General features: G+C 44.5%; 1 protein-coding gene across 1 annotated transcript in view; it reads right to left on the reverse strand.

Annotated features, from left to right (window-relative positions):
* LOC122811893 (matrix metalloproteinase-17-like) overlaps positions 1-26,853 on the reverse strand; it is a 609,760-nt gene that overhangs the window by 308,100 nt on the left and 274,807 nt on the right. Inside the window, exon 9 of the mRNA XM_044084040.1 lies at positions 23,898-24,050. Within this exon, the coding sequence (XP_043939975.1) occupies positions 23,898-24,050 (153 nt within the window). The remainder of the gene's footprint in view (positions 1-23,897; positions 24,051-26,853) is intronic.

Here is a 26,853-nt window from a genome sequence, read left to right on the forward strand (position 1 = left end):
CTTCGAAAGGTCAGCCAGGTTCAAAAGGCAGGTTCAGCCCATCACAAAGGCACACTGGCTGGGAACAAGTGTCTGCAGGTACCTGATTACAGTGCATATGCATCCCATACTGCATAATTCCATAGCTTAGCAGACCAGGCCGGTTATGCATATGATGTGGTAGTTCCCAGGGTCAGTCGAGGTGCCTCCTTAGTGGCGTGGGACCATTGTCGCTGTATGCCACTGTCCAGGTACATATCCTGTAGTATGGCCAAGATAAATTATCAGTGTTATATGCGGTTGTATGTCCTCTCGGAGTGCAGGTAGCACACATCCAGGGATACCATGAGGTCACAGTGATGCTGTGTGTTCTGCTCTGCTGAGGGCGGCCCTCACTTGGACATGTGAGATGATAGAGAGGTTACATACAGCTGTGATAAATATTTCAACTGGTGGGGGAGAAGGAGGGGGGATACGTGCACCGAACATGTCTGCAAGACTGTTGCCAATATCCGTGTGTTTGGTGAATGTTAAGTAGGTGTGTATTAACACAGAGCATATCTGAGGCATGTGGTCCATATGTGTAACATAACTGAAGAAGGCCTTGTGGTCATCCATAGTGTTTGTGGCCATTTCCCTCCCAGAGTAGGCCATGGCCATTGTTATGATGGACCGTAGCGTAGTACCAGTGCTGACCACAGATGCCTTTCCTTAATGTGAATGTGCTCTGTCCTGCAGTAGCCTCCTACTATTGTTATACAATCTGCCTCTGTCTGGGGTCCACCGGACAGGATGCCTAACCTTTGTGCATAGGGTCTGGGTTAGAAATGTGTGTGCAAGTTCCATGCAATCTGTGGCATGTCCGTGGTAAGCATTTGCAAAGGGTTCAGCAGTGTGGCTTGTGGCTTCCACTGGCCCAGTGTGCTGCATGGATACCATCTCAGTCCCAGCAAGTGAATAACTGTCTAATCACATACATATCAAAGTAGTCTATTGTGCTGGTGGTGGTGGTGGTGGTGGTGGGATATGTATATCCAAGCCGAGTAACTTCTGTCCACATCACAGTAGTGGACGGCGTCCCACATACAGTACCTTGGGATGAACCCCCAGATTAAGGTTGTGCATTGCACCTGTCAGTGTTTGCTGACCGATGGGGCATGCTACTATGTTGTGTGGAATGTGGCAGGTATTGTTGCACAGGTGTTGGCTGAGCACTGATATCTGGCCATGTACCTGTGTATCCACCACGACACACACAAATGCAACATATGGGAGTAGTAGTATATCACTACACATGAGTATCATGTATAGTATGTGTGCCATATATTGCTGACATGGTCTGCTGATATCCTGTTTGTGTTCTCTTCCAGGGAGATGGCGCATCAGCATAACCCCGCCTACTCTGTAGTGGAAGATGAGGAGATCCACCAGAGCCTGGTGTGGGAGTATGACATCCTGTTTTCCCGCACCAGTCAGAATCAGCAGGAGAGGGCTGCACTGTGGCAAGACCTTGTCCATAGGGTAAATGATATTGGCATGCATAACAGGACATATGAGCAGGTACGACATCACTGCAGTGATTTAATCCGAAGTGTCCGTCAGCGTGCATCAGATATCCACAGGCAACAGGTTGCCACAGGAGGTGGGGTGGCCACACATCCCCCCCTCACCAGACTGGAGGGGCTACTCCTAAGTGTTGTGGCTCCAGCCCTGGAACAGCAACAGCAGTACACCTGCATTATGATGGAGGCTGGTTCCACACAGCACCACGACTTGGAGCATGCAGGTAATATGCCATATGTACACTTGTTCTGTACACTGTATCATATGCAATATCAATGGCACAGATGTGCCCACTGACATTCATCTCATCATTTCTGCAGGTCCCTCCGGGGTTACAGCAAGGCAGGCCATCCATGCTGGTGAGTGTGTTTAACATAACCTATAATACTCCTGATAATGCTAGTAACAGTAGTGTAACTCAGTAGTGCTCTGTGTGTATACTGCGGGGTGTGCATGTGTGCAGGTGTGCCTGTGCCCATGTGTGCATGTGTGCAGGTGTGCCTGTGTCCACGTGTGCATGTGCGCATGTGTGCATGTGTCCATGTGTGCATGTGACCACGTGTGCATGTGTGCATGTGTGCATGTGTCTATGTGTGCATGTGTCCACGTGTGCATGTGTGCATGTGTGCATGTGTCCACGTGTGCATGTGTCTACCTGTGCATGTGTGCATGTGTGCATGTGTGCCTGTGTGCATGTGTGCATGTGTCCATGTATGCATGTGTGTAGAAGTGCATCACTGGTAACAATGTCTGGAGACTGTAAACTGTGTTTCCTGTCTTCCTCCCACAGGTTCTGGTGCTGTTCTGGTGACCTGCAGCAGGGAACCTGAATCTTGTGCCACGGGTACTGGTAATGATGATATTTGTGTAATGGTACAGGAAGGTGTGTCAGGGTCCGCCATTGGTCAGCCAATTGACAGTACACAGCTGTCAACCCCATCATTGTGCACAGTCATCCTGCCAGTACATCCTTTGTCACCATTGTCCCTAGGTGATGGACAGGATACAGTGGGCATAGACCAGGGTAATGTGGTACCTGTGGCACATGCATCCCCACAAAGCAGCCATGGGCAGGATCCTCTGATGGTACCACACAGATGGTTGCCCATGGGTTCTCGTGGGAGCATCCGTGGGCGTACTGCTTCTGGCCGACGTGCTCAAAGAGGTCTGTTAACCTCAGCTATGTTACGGACTGTCATGCAGGCACAGTCGCGTATGGAAAGGTACACCAGACAGGGTCTGAGGGAGCTGAGATCATGTCGCACAGCCATGAAAGACAGTATGCGTGACATTGCGGATGCTATCCGTAACTTCACCGATGTCATAGACAGACATTGTGGGGACATATTACAGCAGTTCCACAACCAGATGTCCATGAGCCAGGGCAATGGTGGGCGTTTGTGGCATCGATGTGGCCGTATACTGGCAACAGCAGCAGCTGGCAGTCGGCGCGGATGACAACAGGCTCATGCACGCCCCCATAGTGCTAGCAGCAGCCCCAGCAATGCTGGGTCTGTGCTGTCATCGGAACACCCCAGGAGACCACGTGCACGTGGCTCTGAACAGTCCCAACAGGGACCTGTGTCCAGTCAACACACTCCCACTTCTGATGACAGTAACCAGTCTGGCTTAGTACTGGATACGGTCCGTAGCATCCCTGCCAGGCACAGGTACCGTGTCCGTGCACACAGACACTGATCTGTATGACCTGCCAGGTGCAGTCTGTGGCTGTCCACAAACCCCTGTATATGGCAGCCATGAGGTGGAACTGTGTGCGTGCATACACACATGCAAAATGTTAACACCTAGGGCGACCACATACACGCACACACTGCACTAACACTGCCCCACCCTGTACTGCTGCCCCTCACCAACACACATACACACACATGTCAATTGGTGGTATCAGTGGCTGACTCAGGCATACCTAATCCACACCCTGTGCATATGATGACACTGAGCCACCTCCTGCAATCTCCAACATTATTGCAGGAACAGGTAAACACGTTGCTGATGCACAGAGTGACTACATAGAAGTGTATTACTAGTATCATGTTGGTAACAGTACAGTGTGCTGCTATGACTGTGTGTTTATCCCAGCATGCCTGCTGCAGTAACTGTATGAATGTCCTGAATTGTTATCTGCACCCATAGTACATACCAAAGTGTAACAGCTGCACATAATTGCATGCCGGTGGTAAGGTTGTCAACAGATAGCCGCATACATGGGTAGCACAGGGAGAAAGCTAACGCAAGTAGTGATATGCAATGGTGGACATGTACAGTAATGGTGTCAGGTTGCCCACAACGACTATGCAATGTGGATGTTTGCGCATGTAGATATGTGTGCAGTACCAATGTAATCCAAATCACAAATAACTATGACATAATATCAGTTCTACCATGGGCATCTGCTCTGTGTATTCCTGGGTACATGTTGATAGTGCCTACATATCTGCATTGTTACTTACTGTTATTATTACCCCTTCTTTGTTGTACAATGCACTACTTCCAGCCCTGTTTACTGTAGCATTGTTTGCATGCATGTTCGCTTGGGGTTCCCTGGAACACTGCTTACACCTGCAATGCAGAGTTACAGTGCTTCTGTAGACTCCTAGTGACACATCTGCATAGCGTACGATACGTATGTCAACTTTACACATGACAGAACGTCACTGTCTGTCCTGTACACATGTGCGTTGCCTGTGACACATTGCACATGTCTTACCTGGCATTTACCCACGTGTGCAGTCATATATGCTAGTGCTATGAAACAGTAGCGGTACACTCACACATACACACCTTCAGTATGTTGTTCCCCATTGGCCCTATTGGTACTCACCATGGTAATCACACTACTAGGGTAGCATATGCAAAGGTAACCTGTGAACCACCTCTATGGTCCAGTTGTGGCTTATGTGAGTCATGTGTCAATGATACAGCTGCCACATATATGCAGTCAGCCATCACCCTTGGCCAGGAACATACAACACATGTGTGGGATGCCACCACACAGCCAATCTGGGGACTGGGCTCTATGAGCCCAGTAATGCCATACCCTGTCAGGTGGCATGTCATATATACTACATCCTGGACAAACTTCAACCCCAATCCCTGCTGCTACTATTGATAAAACCCCTGAAGATGTTTCTGATAGTTTTGACCAATTCTTTACTGAGACATTTCAGGCCCTAGCTAGCCATCTACCACCTAGCTCCCCTGGTCCTGAAAGTAGCAACCCTAGAAACCTACTTGCGTTCAGCTTCCAACCAGTCGCCACTTCACTTACCTGTACCTAGATCGAAAAATTAAAACCCACTACACTTTCTGCTGATCAACTCCCTGCCGAGTACCTACAAAAATCAGCTGATGCTATTGCTTACCCCGTCTCAAAACTAATCAATCGAACCATAGAAGAAGCTATAATTACCACCATCTGGAAAATATCCTATGTAATCCCACTTCACAAAGGAGGCAGCTCTACTGAATTCTCCAATTATAGGCCAATAGCTATACTCTCTCCACTTGCAAAGATTATGGAAACTTTATTCATAGACAATTCATGCACCACCTAATCCAAAATCGCCTTATGGCAGACACTCAGCATGGCTTCCGTCCTCATCACAGCACTACTTCAGGCCTCCTAGCCTTTACTAACACCATAATCCATACTTGCAACACTAATGATATATCCTCAGCCCTCTTTTTGGATCTTTCCAAGGCATACGTTATGGTTGATCACCAACTTGTAATACACACCCTGCAAACATTCTGTCTAGATACTGGAGCCTTCCAATGGTTTCAATCCTACCTGCATGGTCGACAGCAGGCTGGCCTCTGGCAGAACAAACTCTCTAACCTTTTACCTAACACCCTCAGAGTACCATAAGGCTCTAAACTAGGGCCCTTGCTCTTCTCCATCTTCATTAACGACCTTTATACTGTCATCCCAAAAGTCAGCTGTATCCAATATGCTGAAGACTCTTCTCTGATCTGCTCAGCCACATCTCCAGTAGAGTTATGGTCAGCTACCCAGACCACCTTTAATACAATAGAAAACTGGATTTCTGAACATTTCTGATCCTAAATCCCAAATAAACTAAACTGCTGTTATTTCACCAACACGTAGGTCTACTGCTTTCACCTTTACCATAACATCAACTGATGGCACAATAATCACCCCTGACCCATCTACTAAACTATTAAGTGTCATCATAGACAATAATCTCAAATGTGACCTACATGTTAACCAAATTATCAAAGCCATCAATAAATAACTAGGGTCACTTTACAGAATAAAAGCCTTCCTAGCCCCTCCAGCTAAAGGTGCCATAGCTCGCTCACACCTTCTTTCAACCCTTCTGTATGCATCCCCTCTACTCTAGAATATGAACAAGTCTGTCCTTAACAAACACTCAATTTGCTACAACCACATTGCCAGGTTTGCCACTGGGCTGCCTTTTAGGACACATCATTGCATCAATCTAAATCAGCTAGGTTGGCTTGCAATACCCAGCCTAATACAGTATAACCAACTGATTATGGCCTATAAAATCCTCTATAATCTGGACAATACTCCTGCACTTCAAATATTATCACCCCCTATAACAATCCTAGACCGCTTCGATCCTCTAAAAAACTACTAATTCAGACTAGCACATTTAATAACACAGCAGGTGAATCTCTCTTTGCAAACTCTGTACGTAGATCCTGGAACCTGCTTCCAGCTGATATTACCCTACTTTCCACCTTAGGTCAATTTAACAGTAGACTCAAACAACATTTGTCACTTAACTGGCTATGTCAATGTATCAAGCCTGGCTAACTTGAATGTGTAAAATCTGTGAACCAGTTTACTATGTAATTTAATTTAATCCTGACTTGTGCTCAGGACTAACATTAACCTGCGGAACATGTTTAACTTGCTTACTTATGTAATCTCTGTAAATAATCTGTTTGTAATATGTAATGCTGGTATTATGTAATGCTGTATCTGCTTACGCTTGTAGCTTTTCTCCCCGTGCCTAACTGGCAATGGACATGCATCCAGTCGGACTATCCTGGTCAACAAATGCAGGATAAAGAAATAAATATATAAAATATATTACAGTGACTACACTACAAGTCAGACATTGACACGCACTGACAGCATGCTGAACACACTGGGGCATACGTGGGGACTCAGAATAGCATCCTGTCTGAGCATCACACACCTCCGCAGCTGGCACACAGGCATATGTTCTGTCAGAACAGAGCACATGTCACACATGGCACACACATCCGCTGTGCCACACACTCACAGCCTGTAGGGCTACACAAGACACCTGCTACAGACATGTCAGGTACCTGTCTTGGGTGCTGCACTGGGGTCCCGCTCAACAGGCTGTATCTTGTGAAGGTCACAGTGATATGCCTCAGGGGCACTATGGTCCACCACAGAACACATGCATACAGGTCGGTCAGAGGCATGGACACATATGACTCACTCATTGACCATGCCAGTATGGCTGACCTGAGACATACCTCCCTGGACTACATGATAGGGAACATAGAATGGATCTCTCAGCATGTGGCACAGGCCAGTATGAGCCTTTTCTTGATTGCCAACATACCCTCACCAGGTATGCTACCACTATATGTGGGAAGGGTGTTGTATGTCTACATTATGCTCAGTCTCCCCTGTCATTCATAGGGTATCCGCTGGCTGTCAATGCATGCTTACATGCTAGGGAAGCCACAATGATGAGCAATGGTCATCTTGCACGTGACACCCATGGCCCGATGTATAATGGCAAAGCTCCTTGGTGCACACATACTGCCTTATGCTGCAGGACATGGTTTACATAGCCACCTCCATGGGTATCACACAGGTTAGGACACTAACAGTGCTGCTACACAACAACAGCAGTGTACACCGGAAGATGCATGCACCAGACACTGTCCTCAACTCGGTGAACTGCAATGTCTGTGCAGTACCACATTCCTGATTCATGGCTCACAGGTGTTAACCATCACTGACAGATTATGCCCCATACCATGCCTGTCGTCCCCTACACATGTAACACACATGGACAGGGGGGTGGTATCCCAAGGTGCCACAGATACACACACCTCCAGGTTGTTGGCACAGCACAAAGCATCAGGGCCTAATCATGTGCAGCTAACAGTGTGTCGGACTGCCATCTGGTTCATAGCCTGGCACACACAACCCTCCCATACACAGGAAGACCACCTATCCTCCATAACAACACTGGCAATATGACAGTCTTAAGAACTGTGTTTATATGGCTGGACTGCATCCAGCCAAACATTGTGCGTGAGCATTACTGTAGCTACAACACACTAGTTGCAGGGTTCACAGCATGTGGTCACTGAATTGCAGTGGAATGACATGTTACCACTACCACAACAGGTGGGAACATGTAGCACCCGTACATCGACTACATGTACACTATATGGCCCAGACCAGATGTGTATCCCCTGCTGTAGGTATTTTACCATATACACTCACACTGTATAGAGACATACCATGTGCGGACCCTGCACAGTAAGACACAGTCATATTGGTATACATTGCAAATACCATTTAGCCACTCGAGGCATGTGTCAGACATGGTAACTACTGCAGGTCACGGGTATTTATGTGTATGTGTCACACACATACATCATGTGCGCAATGCCATTGCTGGTCTAGGCAATGGCATGCATTGCTATGTACAAAGACCCACACAAGGTCATACTGTGTGACATAACCACACATGGCAGTTGTGGATTACCAAAACATACCTATCTGTACTCTGACAATGGTAATAGACACAGTAGCAGAGCACACTATTGGCATTACTGGCCAACTAGCCCTGTTTGGCTGTGCTGATAGTGTGGTGAAATCCCCTGTGTTTACTGGGGGTATATGCAGCATCTGGTGTATTGTAGTATTTGCCAAAAGGATCTGTTCTCTCACACTTGCATTTACACACACCCTACTACCCCCACACACACGCACACTTGCCATTTGCAGGATTCATTCCCCTACCTAACTAAGTAATGACACATGAGAGAGACGCATTAGCAAAGCGCACTATTTGGATTAGTGCACTATTCGGATTACTAGATAGGTCCTCTTCTCTGGCTGTACTTATAGGGTGCTGACAACATCAGTATTTTGAAAGGGTAATGTGCATCAGGTAGTGTGATCTCCTGATTGCCAAAACTAACATGTTTTTCATATGGAAATGCACACACACAAACTCCCCACATCCAAACATGCCATTTACTGGTTTCAAACTCCTACCTAATTACATTATGACACTCGGGAGAGACACATTAGCAGAGTGTGCTATTCGCATTACTGGGAGGCTTCCCTTCTCCTGCTGTATTTATAAGGTGCTGACATCATCTGTGTTTAGAAAGGGGAATGTGCATCCTGTAGTGTGTTCTCCCAGTTGCCGAAAGGGACATTTTCCTCACACAGAATTGCATACATTCTAACCCCCCTCATCCAAACACACACACTTGCCATTTGCAGGATTCAAACCACTATCTAACTAGGTTATGACACTCGAGACGGACGCATTAGCAGAGCGCACTATTCGCATTACTGGGAGGCTTCCCTTCTCCTGCTGTACTTATAGGGTGCTGACATCATCAGTGTTTAGAAAGGGGAATGTACATCCTGTAGTGTATTCTCCTAGTTGGCAAAAGGGATACTTCTTTCAAACGGTCTTGCACACACACTAACCCCCTCTACACACACTGAGCATGTACAGGATTCAAACCCCTACCTAACTATGTTATGACACTCGAGACAGACGCATTAGCGGAGTGCGCTATTCGCATTACTGGGAGGTGTCTCTTCTCCTGCTGTACTTATAGGGTGCTGACATCATCAGTGTTTAGAAAGGGGAATGTGCATCCTGTAGTGTGTTTTCCCAGTTGCCAAAAGGGACATTTCCCTCTCACAGCCTTTCACACACACAAACCCCACTCACCCACACACACAAACTGAGCATTTGCAGGATTCGAACCCCTACCTAACTATATTATGACACTTGAGAAAGACGCATTAGCAGAGCTCACTATCCGAATTACTGGGCATCTGTTCTGCACCTGTAGTATTTATAGGGTGCTGACATCTTTATTTCTACAGAGGTATGTACATGTAGTATTACCTGTCAGATGGGGGATAGCATATATATGCATTTGCAGCCACCTACGTTGGGGTCAGATATGCACATCGCACTGGCAGGTTATGTTCTATACCATGCTTTGGGACCACAGGACCTGTATTACAACACAACCAGTCCAGAACACCACACCCACATCCAGGACACACACTTAGCTTCTCTGGGAACAGTGCCAGGATATGCAGGTGTTCACATACACCATTCCAGTTGTTAACATCAGGTACAGGCATATTGTGTGTGAGAACTACTCTGGCCTCTACCACTTTACCCTACAGCCACTACAATTTGTGGGTCCATGTGCTATGGCAGAACCACACACCACAGCCACATGGGGAATACATATTGCACCTGTCCATCTGCAACGTGGGTACTCACTGTTCCACACCAGAGGTAGACCACCATTGTTGATATCTGACCATACCCACCTTTCCCTGGACATCCATATCCCATCTCCACCCCCAGGCAAGGTTGTCACTGCACACAAACTGTATTTAGCACAAGCAGACTCTACACTTGTGTAGACTGGGGTGGACGACTTCAGAGGACCCATGCTGGAGGACTATACTGGCCACTCAGCATAATCCTTGAAAACTGTATTCTATGAGCATGTGTATGGTTTGCATTGGTCATGCTATCCCACATATACCCATGACTGCTCCACAACAAGACACCTGTCAGCTGTACACCAGCCATATATGCGCAGTACAACAGACAGAGTGACCTAATACATTGCAGAGCTGTAGCCCACAGAGGGAGGACATCTGTGAAAAGTTCCGGCATGGCACTTCATTCACACATACTCATTACAACACAGTGTTGACAGTGGAATCGTCCAGAGAATGCAGATAGCGCTCCCCTCAGTCTGTTATTGACGGACACCTACTGTCAGAGATCCTCAGCAACCCTCTCACAACACACATTGACAACATGGCTGTGGCTTAGCACATTCAATCCCTGGGACCTCCATGGTGCCCCTGCTTGACAGAGGCACAGCTCACTAGCCTCACATGTTGCCTTCTGTGACCTACTTTACAGTGGCACAGTAGCCTACTATCCAGGGGATGCAGATGCCAAGCACACTCTGGCTGAGCTGTCATTCCCTAGGGCAACAAGCCTAGTATTGACCTCTACACCCATATGTTCAATTGTCAGATGCATAATATTTGTTGTGCTGTTCTACTGTTTGCAGGTCTTTATTGCCATAGCATTCCCTGCTCCTATGACCAACTTGTGTATCTGTGGAAGATGTTTGCATATGATGGCGATCCACTATATCACTTATGTCTCTGTAGTCATTTACTGTGTGCACTGGGCTGATTGCTGTGTTGTGGTTGGTTCCTGGACTGACACGTACAAATACCAGATATGTGTGGCCAACTGCTAAACGGAGATATGGCCTAAGTGTGTGAGCATGCCCAGTTCAGCCTTTCCATGGCATGTTGTCTGACATATGCCTCATTTATCAAAGTGTGCGAGCATGCCCAGTGTGAGCTTTCCATATGTTGCACTCTGAAGTCCACCACATATTTGGGTGTGTGTGAACTTCAACAATATCTCACGTTTATGGTTTTGTGTTGGGTGTCATGTTGTGTACTAACTGGCCAACTGCTTCGTGTCTGCCACAACAGGGATTATAATGGGCCTGCAGGGATTGCATGGGATACTTTGCAGACAGTTCTCAACATACTTTCATAATGACCTAACACTGTAGTACCATATAGTGTACTGGTTCAGTACTTTCACTGTGGTGGACAGTATCCTGGGCTTTAGTCCTATGACTGCTTGACATCTTCATAGTGAGCACAACAGTCTGTGTAGGGGGCAGTTGTGCACATATGACCATGTTGCAATATGTTCAGATATGGACTACCTACACCAGGCTCGTCCAACATTGCTAGTGTATTCCACAACATGGGTGGACATTGGCAAACACTAGCAATGATCCCTAGGCCATTTCTGATGCTAGTCACAGGGTGTGTTTGTCCTTCGACACACATTGTAACTGGGGTTTGCCATGACATATGTCATGGTTAGTATACTGTGCCTCCGTCTACCTCTGACATAACAGTGATACCCAGGGTTAGCCTACCATCTCCCATACACTCATCAGGATTCCTCTTGAGGGGTGTCGATGTGTGGCTCTCAGGCTGACCTGTACCAGGAGTTTACTGAAGAGTGGGGGTGCCTTCTGTGTTATGGATCATTCTGTACAGCTTGTCCTATGTATGTCAGTGCTGGGGTTCAGGTCTCTCATGTGCATAGCTCATTGCCATTCAGATTGTACAAGGTGCAACATGTTCATTCATTCCAGGTTGGACATGGCTTCATACATCAGGCACAGCTTTCCTGTAGCTGGGAAGGATGGCGGTGTGTGGGGCTGCAGTTTGTTTACTCAGGCAACACATGACATCTGTTCATGCTCTTTGCTACCCCTGGTGGGGTACCGTTGTGGACTTTACAGTTAATGGAGGTGTCTGCTGCGGTATATCCCACAGGGGCTATTGTAGTCAGTTGTGACACTGATGGAGGATGGCTGCAGAGCCACAGTGAGTTCCCCTTATCTACATCTGCCAACCTTCATGTTTGGGTGGGTATATGGTACATGTTTCTGCGAACACTACAGCCACAAGTTTGTCCAGTGCAGGATATTTATCACCTTTTGTACCCAGGTCTCACATTACATGTTAGGTACCTCATGGGTAAACACCTGTGTGGTAATTTGTGGGCACTTACTCTATATCCACGGTGGTTGTCTATACACAGTTCTGCAATTAGCTTGCTGACATGGCTATGGCTACAGTTGTCTGTTTGTAGGTGGCCCTTTTGTGGGTTGCTAGTGTCAGCTGAGGGTCAGATATGGTGGGCTGTTTGTACTCTTCTGCATACATGTTCAGTCACAGTCCTTCCATGTTGGCCTATACCTATGGGACATATATACAGAACGGGGGTGGGGGGGCCAAGACCAGGCCTTGTGGGATGCCACTCATATCCGCTTTGTAGTCTGACATGGATGCGGCATGTCTGACCATGTCAGTTCTGTCCTTGGTCTGGTTTGCAACCCCTCTACTGACATAGGGTATATATTTAAGCTGCTGAACATATCCATACTGAACTCGTACGGTATTGTCTAGAAGCATGTGCACAGTCCAGCTACACTGTGTGGACCACATTGCCCTCATCAATGACCTTAATGACTGCTTCAAATGGGTCAGACATGTTTAGGGGCAGGTTCTGCAGTTACAACAGCCACACTGTGTAGGGTCCAGTATCAGTAGGTCCACAATAGCCTTCTGTCTGCGGTACATACTGATCCTTTCCATAGCTGTGCAGAACAAGCTTGTCAGGATCCTGGGGTGGTAGTTTGGAGTATCCATTCAGGCAACACCTTTGTTGTGATGGACCACTGTTGTTGTACACTGCTCTTTGGGTACATATCCTGTGGTAAGGCTGACATTGGGCAGTAGTGTGATTTGGCATTCCATTATTTTCGGAGTCCATGTTGGCCTCAGCACAGGACACCATCACATACCTTTGCTGCTGTGTGTTCTGCTTTGCAGATGATGGCTGTTACCTCAGCATCTGCAATGTCAGGGGACCATCAGTCTGCTGGGATAGGTATTTTACACTCGGGGGGGGGGGGTATTTGCACTACACCTGACAGGTTGTATGTTAGCAATATGTGTGTGTGTTTGGTATGTTGTTTGTAATATCTGTGTGATTCGGAGCATATCTGTGGATGCCCAACATGGTTCCTACCATCAGTTGGGTAAGCCTTGTGATTATCCTTAGTGTCCTGTACGTTTTGTATCTTCATAGGTTCATGGGTTCATACTAGGCTATACACCCTAGGCCATTAGTAAGCCTAGCCAGAGTGTGTGTGTCTTTCGCCACCCCTTGCTATGTTCAATTATGGCCATTTATGAAGTTCTTCACTGTGCCTCTGTCTGGTCGTGACACAGTGAGGACCCCCAGTATACATGTACGGTCATCCATCCACTTGGCAATATTCCTGTTGAGGGGTGTCAGTGAGGGGCTCTGCCTACCATGGATTGGGATCCTGTTTCTGGGTGTGGGGAGCCTCTGGGTTATGTATCTGTCCCTCCAGCACATCTTATTTCATTCTGTGTTGAGGCTGACATCTGTGACTCTCACAGCTCCAATGGCTTTGATTTCCTGTGGTGTAGCATGTCCATTAATTCTGTGTTGGACATGGCCTTGTACAACAGACATACAATGCCTCTGTGTAGGCAGTGTGTGACTGCAGTCAGCTGGGGTGTCTACAGCCAGGCAGCATACGACATATATTTCACACCCTTTATACTGCTGGTGAGGTAACTATGAGGTCTTCCGAACCGCTGCAGGTGTCACGTACGGTACATCCCATATGAGTCATTGTACTACATTATGGGTCTGATAAGGGAACAGTACAGCGGCACAGTGACCTCTGTTGATGTTGATGTGAATCCTTTCATGATACGGTGTCCAGTATCGACAATCTTCATAGCCACATTGGCATTGTGGGTATCACATGACAGATTAATGTCGACCTGTGTCCCTAGGTCCCTGATTACTCCTTGCATACATAATGGTTTGACACCTATGTGGTAATTTGTGTGTACCTTGTCTGGTATTTGGTGGGACATTCATACTGTCCAGTGTCTTCGGATGTCTGGGTGGAGTTCTTGTGTGTGAGAGTGTGGTCTGTCGCATGCTACAGACTGTACAGCAGTTTTGAGTACAGTTATGTGCACATGGGTGGTCTCCGCTGCTTTGTGCATTGTCAGTTACCTGGCAATATGGGTGTCTGTGCTGCATATGGATACTCCCCTCCTTTGATGTTTTGGTGCAGGTGTTGGGGCCATAACACATGATATGTGGTATAACCTAGTAGTGCTGGTGTGCTATCACTAGGCTTGCAGCAGGCTTCTGTCACTGCACAGACATCAATGTTCTCCATAATGGGAAGTGCCTCAGGGGCATGCATATTGCAGTTTACACATCTGGCATTGGTCAGCATTACCCTTATGTTTCCTACCACTTATGTTTTCTAGGGTGGTGGGTAGTCTTTTTGGCCTTGCCTACATACGGCTCTATGGAGGCGGCAAAGGCCTTATCCAGTATCCAGACGTACACGGGTAACAGCTGCAAGCCATCCCTGGAACAGCAGCATGGCTTGTCATGCTTGACATCTCAAGCAGACAGACATTAGACCCTCTTGGACTGACAGCTGTAACTGTGCCAGCTGTTAAACATGAGCATTCTGTGCTTGTACTGTGGCATCATTCTTGGTGAGGGTTGGATGCTGCACACAGCCAGTGTCATACCGCCCTGAGGTACATACTCAGAAGGACCATCCATGTCTCTTTTGATGTTGACCAGGGAGGTACATCTCAGGTAATGCACACCAGCATGGACATTGAGTGCATCATATTTCTGCTTGCTTTGGGGTGACCTGCGTACTTGTGTTATGTGGCATTTTGTGGCAACCTACAGGCAGCTTACTCTACCCTTTCCCTTGTTCAGTCTGGTGAGTGGGACAGCAGTGTGTCTGCCTATACAGACACCTATTATGACTGTATCAGGCATGTTGTTTCTCCTTCTGGCTTGTGACTGTTTGGCACACCAGCTTTGCATACTATTTGTTGCATGTGCTATGTTTGAAAGTTGTGGTTGCTTGTGATCTGCTTTGGAGGCTTCTGTTGGTGTGGTGTGTTTGTAAATAAGGCCTCCAGGAATATTTGTCTGTGTTTATGTGTTTGGTTTGCAGTTGTGGTAGGTCTATGTGGGACTGGGTTTGTGGTGTATGTGGTTACCCTCTCCTCCTGACTAGTTTTGACAGTACTGGGTTGGTGGAGCTCAACCTCTGGTTTGGATACATGGATGCATCTATCACATATATTTGTATTTATTGGGGGTTGTTGTGGTTGTCTGTGTACTTGGGACTGGTGTCACATTGCCTCTGGATTCACAGATTCTGCTTGTTGTAGCTGGACTTAGTGGATTGTATGTGTGGACATATGTTATTGCCATACTACTGGTCAGTGATTACTTCCCTTTCTATGTTTGCTCTATCATGTGGTAGCTTCCTCATTCTCTTGCATGGTTTGGTAATGGCTGGAGTCCAGCATGCCAGATGCCTGCGTGTATGGCATTGTGTGTTGTTGTTATTTGTGATTGCATACTCCAAGCATTCCTGGCTGTGTTCATGGAATGCCTGTATAACATGTTCTGTGGTGTGTCCCATATTCTGCACTTGCACAGGGCCTTTTGTGGATTCAACATCGGTTTTGAGGGCTGCAACCTATCCTTTACACATGTTTTTCACTGTGGTATTCTGGCCAGGGACTGGGGTCAGGATGTGTATATCCAGTGTGATTACTCTATGGTCTGGTCTTACCAGTGAGGGGTACACTTCTCATCTTGCCATCCAGTACACATGTTGCTGATTATCACATCCAGTATGCTTACCCCTCTTGTGGGAGTGGTACATTGTTCCTGGGCATTTTGGTTTATGGAATCTGGGTAATTTTCTCCTACTGTGTTGGTGCTAGTATAATGCTCCCGGTGTATGTCTGGGTATTTTCAGCAAAGCAATATAATGTGGTTTGGGGGGCTTGATATATTCATGTATTCCGACATAGGCCAGGTGCAGTTCCTGGTATTAGGACAGTAGTCTGCAGCAGGGTATATACTGGGAGGCGGTTTTAGCCATTGGTATTTGACCATGGCTAATCCATGCTGCTTCTTGTTGTGGTACCAACATGGGGGTGTGGTTATCCTTGCCATTTCTTGCTAGTCACCCTCCTTTTGTAGCTTGTTCCATGTTTTGTGGCTGTACAGCACAGTATGAGGTGTGACCTGGTAGTGTTAGGGTGCTGATGTGAGCCTTGACCCAGTTCTCTATTACAGGACTGGTATCTACATTCTCCATACTGTGTGCATTTACACTGCACACATCTTGCTGTTTATACATCTGTCATTGGGTAGCATTACATCTAGGTTCCTATCCCTTGTAGAACTTATGAAGGTGGGTTTGTGTTTTGAGACTTACCTATTCAGGGCATGCTGTGGGTACTGACAGCCTTTGCCAGTATCCATGGGGCATGGCATGATAGGTGCACGTCACCCCTAGCAGGTGGTGCATCATGTCAAGCTCCGCATGTCTTCCCAGCCTGAAACACATTGGCTCCCCTTTGACTAACTGTATTACTTCAGCCAGTTATTGCACTTGATCATCCCATTGTCATTTTGTGGCTTCATGCTTGGTGAGGGTGGATGTTAGTCAGGGTGCTCAGGTGTGCATATAGTACATGGTGTTACATTACTTCACACATGGCATTCATGCCTCAGGTGGTGCTGCAGGGCTGCCTCTGTCGGATGCACATATTACACTTCCCTGTACATGTTTGTGAGCAGGTCGTGTCATTTTAGGCATCCATGTTATTATTTGAGTGAGTCAGAGGGGGTATCATTCCCAGGGTTCCTACTGAGCCAGTGTATGTGCTATGCGTTGCCTCTTTGCCAAGGCCGGGGCATACTGGGCACGCCTCCTTCTGCCTACTGGGGCTGGCTCAGGTTGTTCCTCCTCCGAGTCACGCTCTGCCTGTGATGGCCTTGGCAATGGTGGGGGGCTGTTTGGCCCGGCCCTATGCTGGTCCTGCTGCAGCTGTTTTCGCAAGATCATATTATGTAGTATAGCACATACCATGACAATTTGGGTACATGTAGTTGGTGTGTACTGCAAGGCTCCACCAGATGTGTCCAGACACCGGAACCGTGACTTGAGCAGCCCAAACACACGCTCTATTACATTACGTGTTTGTGCGTGTGCCTCATTATGGCGTTCCTGTTCAGGTGTGTGTGCGTTTCTGATGGGTGTCATCAGCCACGGCTCCAGTGCATAACCTGCATCCCCCACTAGGTGTCCATGTGGGATGTCCCCATTGGCAAATATCTGGTACAGCTGCATCAAATGCCAGATGTGGAAATTGTGGTACCTCCCAGGGCAGCCAGCACACACATTCATTATTATGCCCTGGGCATCACACACGACCTGGCAGTTGATGGAGGGGAAGCCCTTGCGGTTAATGTAGGCCCTACCCCGCTCACCGGCTGGTGCGTTGATGCGTATGTGCGTGCAGTCTATTGCACCCAGTACCTCAGGGTATTCCGCTATTTGCTGGAAGAGAAGCATATTGCTGGCCAATACCTCACGGGCATTGGGGAAATATACATGATCACCGACATGTGCTGACATGGCATCCAGGAACTGGTGCAGTACCCTGGAGGCTGATGCCTGTGATATCCCCATCATATCGCCAGTTGGTCTCTGGAAGGTACCTGTTGCTAGTATTCTTAGGCCAACACATACCTTGGTTTCCACTGGGATGGGTTCCCTCTGTTGGTTCTGTGTGTGAGGCGTGGCCTGCACAGCTCAACAATTTGCTGCAGGAGCTCTCTGTCCACTCTATAGCACTCTGCTATCTCCAGCTCATGTAACCCGTGGTAGGTGACCCTGGGCCTGTACACTCTTCTCTGTCTCCTCACTGTGGGTTGTCTGGCACCATCTGCATTGTCACCACCCTCAGCAAGTCGCCTATGTCTCATTATGACAGCTATGGCAGCCCCTAACATTTCTGCTCTGAGTTCAGCTTTTTCAGTTTTCACTTCTATTAGCTTACTCCTGTCTTGCAGTGTCTCTTAAGGGAAACATCCTGCACTACTGTTTGCAGAGTTTTAATTGCTGGGCTGGGCTTCTATTCTGCCTGTGTAATTGCCTGCTTCTAATTGTTTTCACCTGCTAGCTTCAGCAGTTATCCCTGCTAGCTTCCTATTAATTATGTTGCTTCCTTTTTCCTCTCTGTTTCCTCAGGGGGGATACGTGCATACCATCAGAAACACGCTCACAGTGGCTTACACATGCGCACATGTGCTTACATGGTTCAGAATCTACTTATTCAGGTTAAAGCGCGTGTACACCCGCGCAAACAGTGTTACACGTCTGCCAACAGCCTCCAACATACTCAGCCTGCCCTACACGCGCGCACACCTGCGTGAACAGTGTTAAACATCTCCCAACACGCTCCCACATGCTCACTCTGCCTTACACGCACGCACACTGCCCTAGTCACACTTCATGGTGCGCACACGTGCGCATGCACGCCCAGCAAGAAACTTTGGTGTAGGTAACAGTGTACACCTTCCATTTCTTGACTTTCCATGACTTATCTAGTGGCACACCTCTTTCCATAATCTGTGCCTGTCATCTGTCATGTTACACTGGCCTCCAATGAACTGCATTTCTTTCTACCATTCCCCCCTGTGATGTCACCTATCTCCTACTCTATTCCTCCCCCTTATGTATCTCTTACACTACTCAGACTGTGCTCATTTGCTATGTGACTGTGAGATTCAGTATCCTAACCCTCATTTACATGAGATAGCCTACTAATGCTTAGTTACATGTCTTAGACTCAGCTTCCCCCCTTAGCAACCACTACACGGTGGCCATGTTGTTTTTGGTCTGCTGGTCCCTGCATTGTCATTCCATGTATTGCATTAAACCCACATTTGTGGGTTTATAACCTTCATTTTCATGTTTTATACAGAGCAGCCCGTTTGCGCGGGGCTGCGCTGGGTTTAAACATCGGCGATCGCCGAAAAAAAAATTATATTTTTATTATTTTGGCATCGGGTTATATTGCCAATGGCCACATATTTGGCCATTGGCATACTGCCTGAGTCATATACACCCTTTTTTTGGAGCTGACATGGCTCCGTTGTGGAATTTGCAGAAACGTACTCAGTTGTCAACTGAGTACATTTCTGCAGCTAAAACGTCTCTTACACAGACTGGTTTCTGCTTCGTGGATCGCTAATATACCTCATTTGCATACCTTTCGGATGCAGGTGAGGTATTTAGCATTTCCACGCCCAGTCCGTGTAAGAGACGTTTTAGCTGGTCTCTTACACGGAGTTTAGGGCTGTTCCTGGATTGCGAGGCTTGCATGGAGTGTTGCACGTCTCTTACACTCCGTGCAAGCCTTCATGAATCCTGCCCCATATCATAACTGGAAATTTCAAAAACTAACTAGGAAGAAGCACAGTTATTTGTTTACTTCAGTGAACATATGAGCTGATTTCAATCCTTGTTCAGGTACAAAGCATAAATGAAATATGCAGCAATTAAGAAAACAAAGTACAACAAAATTATCCCCTACAGTTATAAAGATTTAAGAAGGAAGCATTTCATGGATTGAATTAAGAAGCTAATGCAATTAGTTATTTACATGCAAAAGACTGAGATTATAAATAGACCTATTTATTTCATGAGAATTTGTCACCAAATACATGGAAGAAAGAAAAAAAAAAACAGGAGTATCTGATTCAAAATGTACCCTCTCCTGACCACCACAGATTTACTTCTAGGAGTATGACTACCCGCATTGACCAGAGGGAACATAATAGTACTACTTTCAAAGTGCATAGATAGTAGTTAGAAGGCAATGCACAGGTAGTTATCCAAAATAAGACACTGTCACTTCATTGTTTATGTGCAAACAGCATGTCTATAGGCTTTGTGAATGTTCTTAAAGTTATCATCATAAACATGATTGTATGCAGATAGCTTGTTATGGCTGTAAACTGAGTACCCTATGCTGTTTACTGTACATATACATATATATATATATATATATATATATATATATATATATATATATATACACACACACATATATATATATATATATATATATATACACACACACATATATATATATATATATATATATATATATATATATATATACACACACACACACACATATATATATATATATATATATATATATATATATATATATCTATACAATTTTTTGTTTGTTTTGCTGTTTTGCATTGGTACATCCTTTCAACATCTAGTGATGGTACACACAGTGTGTGAGCAGCATAAATGCACATTTTACAGCCTACCACTCATTGCATACTTTGTGCTGCTGCCAACTTTTTTATTATCGTTTAACTCTGTGTGTGTTCTATTATGAACTTACCTTTACCATAATTGTATACCTTTGCAATGAGCATAAAATTGTTTTATTACCAACAGTTTTGTTTAAATTTACATTTTATGAAAGTACTTGCTTTAGTCTTTGGCCTTGGTCATGACTGCAATGAGTCTTTGGACCACCTCATCCACTTGGTTAACAAACTCAAATAAATAATGAATTAAAGGCATCTGTAAGCATGTTTCTTATGTATACTCCTGACTGCTCCCAGTGACCCACCTCTCCTACCAGCCAGTATGCACGTTTTCTGTGGAACCACAGCCCAGACCACCTATGTCATCTACAATATTTGGTACATCTGGTACATCCATACAAACAGCTACTAAGTCATCTTATGTAAGATTACAGCATTTTTAACAGTGAATGTGAACCCCCTCTTGGCATTATGTAGTCAACAGACTGACAATGTAAGTAATCGTTCTTGATGTGTTTTATTATTTTACTCATTAAAGTGTGTTTGGTGTTGAGCACCTGTTATTTTTTCTTGGATATCCTCCTGACTATAATGACGTTGATCAGTTTCACATTCAGTTTTTCTCTCTCTCCTGCTAACTAAAGCCACATTGATTTTTATATATATATATATATATATATATATATATATGTATATATACAGTGTTTGTCTACATTTCATTACCAAATTCAGTGTCTTCTTTACATCTTCTCTGCACTTAGTTTCTGACTTCAGGCAGTTCTGTTCAGCCATTTGATGCCATTTGTACTGTACTTTAAAAGATGATTTCTTTCTTTCTCTCTTTCTCTCTTTCTCTCTTTCTTTCTTTCTTTCTTTCTTTCTTTCTTTCTTTCTTTCTTTCTTTCTTTCTTCTGATTTGTACTCTCTTCGCCAGCAGAATTACTCTGTCTTAAACTGCATAATTTGCCCTCACCTCCACCCACCAACAGGATATTCTGATTTCCTGACAGCAATCACACACTTCATGTAACTGAAGCTTCTATTGTTAGTCTATACAGTGGTAACTTTTCCTTCATTTGCAAATGTCTTACTCTTTCATCTCATTTGTGTGAGCATTCAAACTGTGTGGAAACAGGCATTTTTATGGCCACTGTATATCCCAGAGGATGAATCATTATTACCTCAGCATTTTGAATGTCTTTATTGGCTCTCAAAATATGACTTGTGGTCATATACAATCTGTTCCATCATTTACCATACACAGCATTGCTGATTTATTTTCTTTTATTTGTATTTTAATGGTACATTACATTTGTCCATACTGTCTGTGTTAAAGGGAGTGTGTGATACAGGCAATGGGTAGTTACACAGTAACATAATAGAAACACATTAGCATTAATAAGTCAAGATACTATACATATAAATATTTACATATATATTGTTGTCTTCTACTGGGAATAAGAAGTTCAAACACACAAAATACCGAACACCCTAAATATCAAATGCATAAAAGGTCAATAATGGAAAAGTAAGGTCACACCACCAGCATAGCAATGGGTATTAGGCCTAACTCTGATGCTGCCCCTTCCCCCAAACCTAACCCTACACCTTACCTTAATAAAAACCTTCCTGTAACACTGCCTCTACACAAGATACACTCAGAGTGACACACCAACATGCACAAATACACACTAACAACACTACTTCTATTCCCTTACCGAACCCTGACTCAAATGCTAAAATATACACACTTGTGCACAAAAACTGAAAACCTATCTCCTCACCTATTCCCTAACCCCAACCCTAAGTGTCACCCACAAATACACAGACAGTCTTACCGCCTCCAACTCCACTCACCATTCAAGATAAAACATTTCCTTACAATTTTGACCATTCGGTTATCAGTAGGTTCAACATAAAACACCACCCCTTAGCATTTGTTGATCAAATGGACATTCGATAAAATGCAGAACACACACACACTCACACACACACACACACACACACACACACACACACACACACACACACACACACACACACACACACACACACACACACATAGTGAGAGAGAGAGAGAGACAGAGATATCTGTAGACACTTCTACTTGTAAACAAAAAAGAGCAGCCCCATCATTATACTAAAAAAAAATCATGGAGTCCAAGCATGTCAGGAGTATCTTCACACAATTTAAAAAACAAGTTAGACACACTAGACACTTTTATTAGTAGCAGTACAAGAATTCTGTGGATCATCTCTACCACATTCTACAGTCACAAAGCAGCACCAACTACAGAATGCAGATGTAAGTATAGCAGAACATACAATCTAATATTTTACTTTACCAACATGCAGTGCCCATAGCAAGATATTGAATTGCAGCTAATGTTCAAAAATCATTACAAAATAAAATTAAATATCAAAAGAGTAGATGTTCTATACTGGCACATTCTGGAACATTCACGATCTTCCAAGCAATTCTGGGGAAATTAAAAATAGAATAAAATATGTACAGATATTTCTAGAAGCTAAAAGGTGATGATCTAAAAACTTTTCCATCGTTAAATACAGAGATATGATGCATGTGAAGACATATCTCTGCCCTCATATCTTTACTTTAGAGCCTTTGTGTAATGGAAACAGGAAGGGCCTAGGCTTGTCCTCTCAGAATAACTCCAGAGTTAAACCAACAGGAAGCCCATACCTCAAAAAATCAGCACTTTCTCACTCTCAACAGCAGCACACAGTTCTGAGGGTCGGAATGCAATCGTTTAGTGCTGGTACAGCTTACAAAGTACTATCCTAGTTCCACTGTCTCCACAGAAAATTGTGAACTCAGATTACCATCAGAGTAAAAACAGATTCATAAAAGTTTTAGTGTTCTGGTTACACATGGGTCTATTCTATGTGTCAGTAAAATGCAGAACATTTACATAGTGCCGACGACCAGATAATGTCAAAACATTGTACCACTTAATGTGTTTTACATTCGGTACTGGTTCAGCGCCATCATTACGCAATAGCCCAGAATGTAGAACACTGCCAGCTTGAAGCTGACTTTATGTTTTGCTTCACTAAAACAGCAACAATAAGCAGTGGTTTTCACTAGGTGCCCAAGAAATAAATACATTTCTGGTACCTTTTCCTGTACACATTAAATTAAACTGACGTGAAAGAACCTTGTATCCTTACCTTTAAAGAAAACAATTCTGTGGTCCTTGCTCCTCTCATATGCAGCATCCACTCGATTTAGTTCTCTTGGGAAGCCATGCCAGAAGCGTAGAATTTGTGCAGGTCGGATGGATGCCAGGTGGCCTCCATGGGTCACCCGCCAAAAGTATTTCCCTGAAAAAATATTAAAAGACTTGTTTTATTGTTTATAGCAGATGCAGATAGGTTCTATAACCCCTTCTAAGACAAGCAAATGAATCCTCTCCTTTACTTTATCACTACATTGGTTTAGAATTGATGACTGTTTCAACAAAATCAACAGCCAAATTCACAGTAATGGAGCTCCACTAGTCCGATATAAAATACTTAAAATATTGATATTTTAAAGTACAGTTTTAACTCTCAGAGTGCTAAAATCATAAGAAAGATGTGATCATTTCTACAAACAGCCCTCATCTTGTGGCTCACTACTTTACAACAGCTACCAGAGAAGTGACCATCTCTCTCAATAAATATCCTGCAGCAGATGGCAGGCCACACCACTGGGTCATTGTTTAATGAATCAAACCTGGTTAAAACAGGCAAGGAACACAGCCCAGCAGGTCTTATTTCCAGACAAAATTTACTTGGGTGTAGAGCAACATAAAGCATTATGTACATATAACAAAGCTATAAAAATACAGGGCCCGAGTCCTGTTGCACAGACAGATAACACCCTGACTACATCTCAGATGACCTACGTTCTAGTAGCTGGTGGGGCAGTGGAAAGGCCAATGTGAGGAAGGGTAAATATGAGCAGCTGATGCCAATTCTCCATTCCTGGGGGAAGGAGGTATGACCTGCTACACTGCTGACTCAGAGATGAGTATTGCACGATCGCATGATGCAGTATGTGGTCACTGTGGTTACATGATGCATTTAAGCTAAATTTGTTGCACATATGTGTTACTGCAAATATGAAATATCATGGACTAGCAATGTATACTGAAGGCATTGACCACTACAGGGAAGGGTAAGGTACCTGGGAGAGAGGTCGCACATGAACACAGCATATTTTGATCTTGAACACCTGACTCTACCCTCATGGATGGGGGGAAATAGCTTCATAAGTCTCTCACCCTAATCAAGGAATAAATGGAGCATAGGGCTCTAAACCTGGTGGGGGAATGAATTTAGCTATCACTCCCACATAGGGAATGAATCATTTGATTGTGTGAATACAAGGAGGGATATCTGATTGCAATTGTCAGTGGGGAAGAATGCAAAATGAGTATGAATATGCATTTACTATGGTTTATTTTCTGTGCAGATAAAGCCATGCATGAGGAACACATTGATAGCAGAAACCCACTGCTAATTTGCTCAATGCCCTTTATCGACCCACTGAATGTCTTCCTCATAAGAAATTATGAAGATAACCACTTGTGCACCCAAGGACTCAGTGCTGAAACACTGAACCTCGCGTTTTCAACATTTACTTTTCTGATGACTCTAGAATGGAAACCAGGAAATCTGGCTAACTAAATTTGCAGGTGACTGCAAACTAGGAGTTATCGTTAAGTCCAGGTCTGATACAAAAACCCTTCAGCAAAAGTTCACACTCATAATACATGACTTACTGAAAATAAACCAAACTGAAAATGTGCTTATATTAAATGAGAGCAATAACACTACATTTCATTGACAAACTCCTCCCCTCAACACACACTACAAACTCCTCCCCTCAACACACACTACAAACAATGCCACACTTCAAAGTTAAAATGTGATTAGGGACCTTGAAATATGGGTTAGTATTTCCTTCTTTGTCAATCAACAACTGACAAAAGTAGTCAGAAAATACTTCATCTTCATCATCCTCTAGAACAGTGGTATTTCTTTCTTTGTCAATCAACAACTGACAAAAGTAGTCAGAAAATACTTCATCTTAGCTCATATAATCGCCAAGGGAGTGTCATTGCGATCTAAAGAGGTAATCATTCCCTTATATTCGGCATTGATTAGATCATATAATGCCCCCTTTTGAATGTACCTCACTAGACATATCAAACAGCTAGAAAAGACCCCAGACATGCCTAAGAAAATCACTGGCTTAAAGTTCCAGATATCAGTAGAGGCCAGAAGTGCTGTCACTTTATTTAGTACCTTATAGACTATAGAGAGAGGAGATCTATGTGTCATCTTCTGTGCCATTAGAGATCCAGTTGTTCTAGATCTCCTGCATCTCCAAAGTGTAATGGTTCCAGAAATACTAGAATCAGTGACATAAACCATCACCAGCAGATAAATAAAACAGATCTGTCATGCAGCACCTTCCCCACCTCTAGAACAGACCGCAGTGCAATACACTATCATCCTTCAATGGAACCTAGACGACTGGATGGGTACCACAAAATACACACTTGGTTTGTATAAAGGGGATATGGCCTGAGGGCCAGTACTGGGAAGGAGCAAATGGATGAAGCTCACAGAAATAGTTTATAGGAGAGAGGGACGCCTCCAGATTAATAAGGTATATACTGAATTATTAGTGTTGTGTATAGGTGCACTATTTGTGAGCATAAAGCAGGTTATACACTGTCTTAGAAAACATAGTGCTAAAAGGCTGTCAGAAAAAAAAATTCTTTATTGTATTTTAAACAATACTTAAAAAAACATGATTTGGATGGCAGTTCATGAGTTAATGCACTTTTAATAAGAGAAAGTTACCTAGAGGGTTGGCTATAAAAGGAAGTAATTTATGTTTGTAACATGACTCTGATGGTGCCCATGGAAGATGAAAGCACTTAGTTGTGTTTTATAGCTTGTGTGTGAAGATTATTATTATTATTATTATTATTATTATTATTATTATTATTATTATTATATGGATTTGTTTCAGCTTTGGACTGTCAGTGGAGTACTTTCTTCTTTTTTACATAGTTTGCTGTGGTTTTCTGGTTACTGGCAAATAAAAGAGGAGAGGGAGGGAATTATG

This window comes from Protopterus annectens, chromosome 9.part0 (genome assembly GCF_019279795.1).
Source record: "Protopterus annectens isolate FY-2018-M chromosome 9.part0, PAN1.0, whole genome shotgun sequence".
Lineage (NCBI taxonomy): Eukaryota > Metazoa > Chordata > Ceratodontiformes > Protopteridae > Protopterus > Protopterus annectens.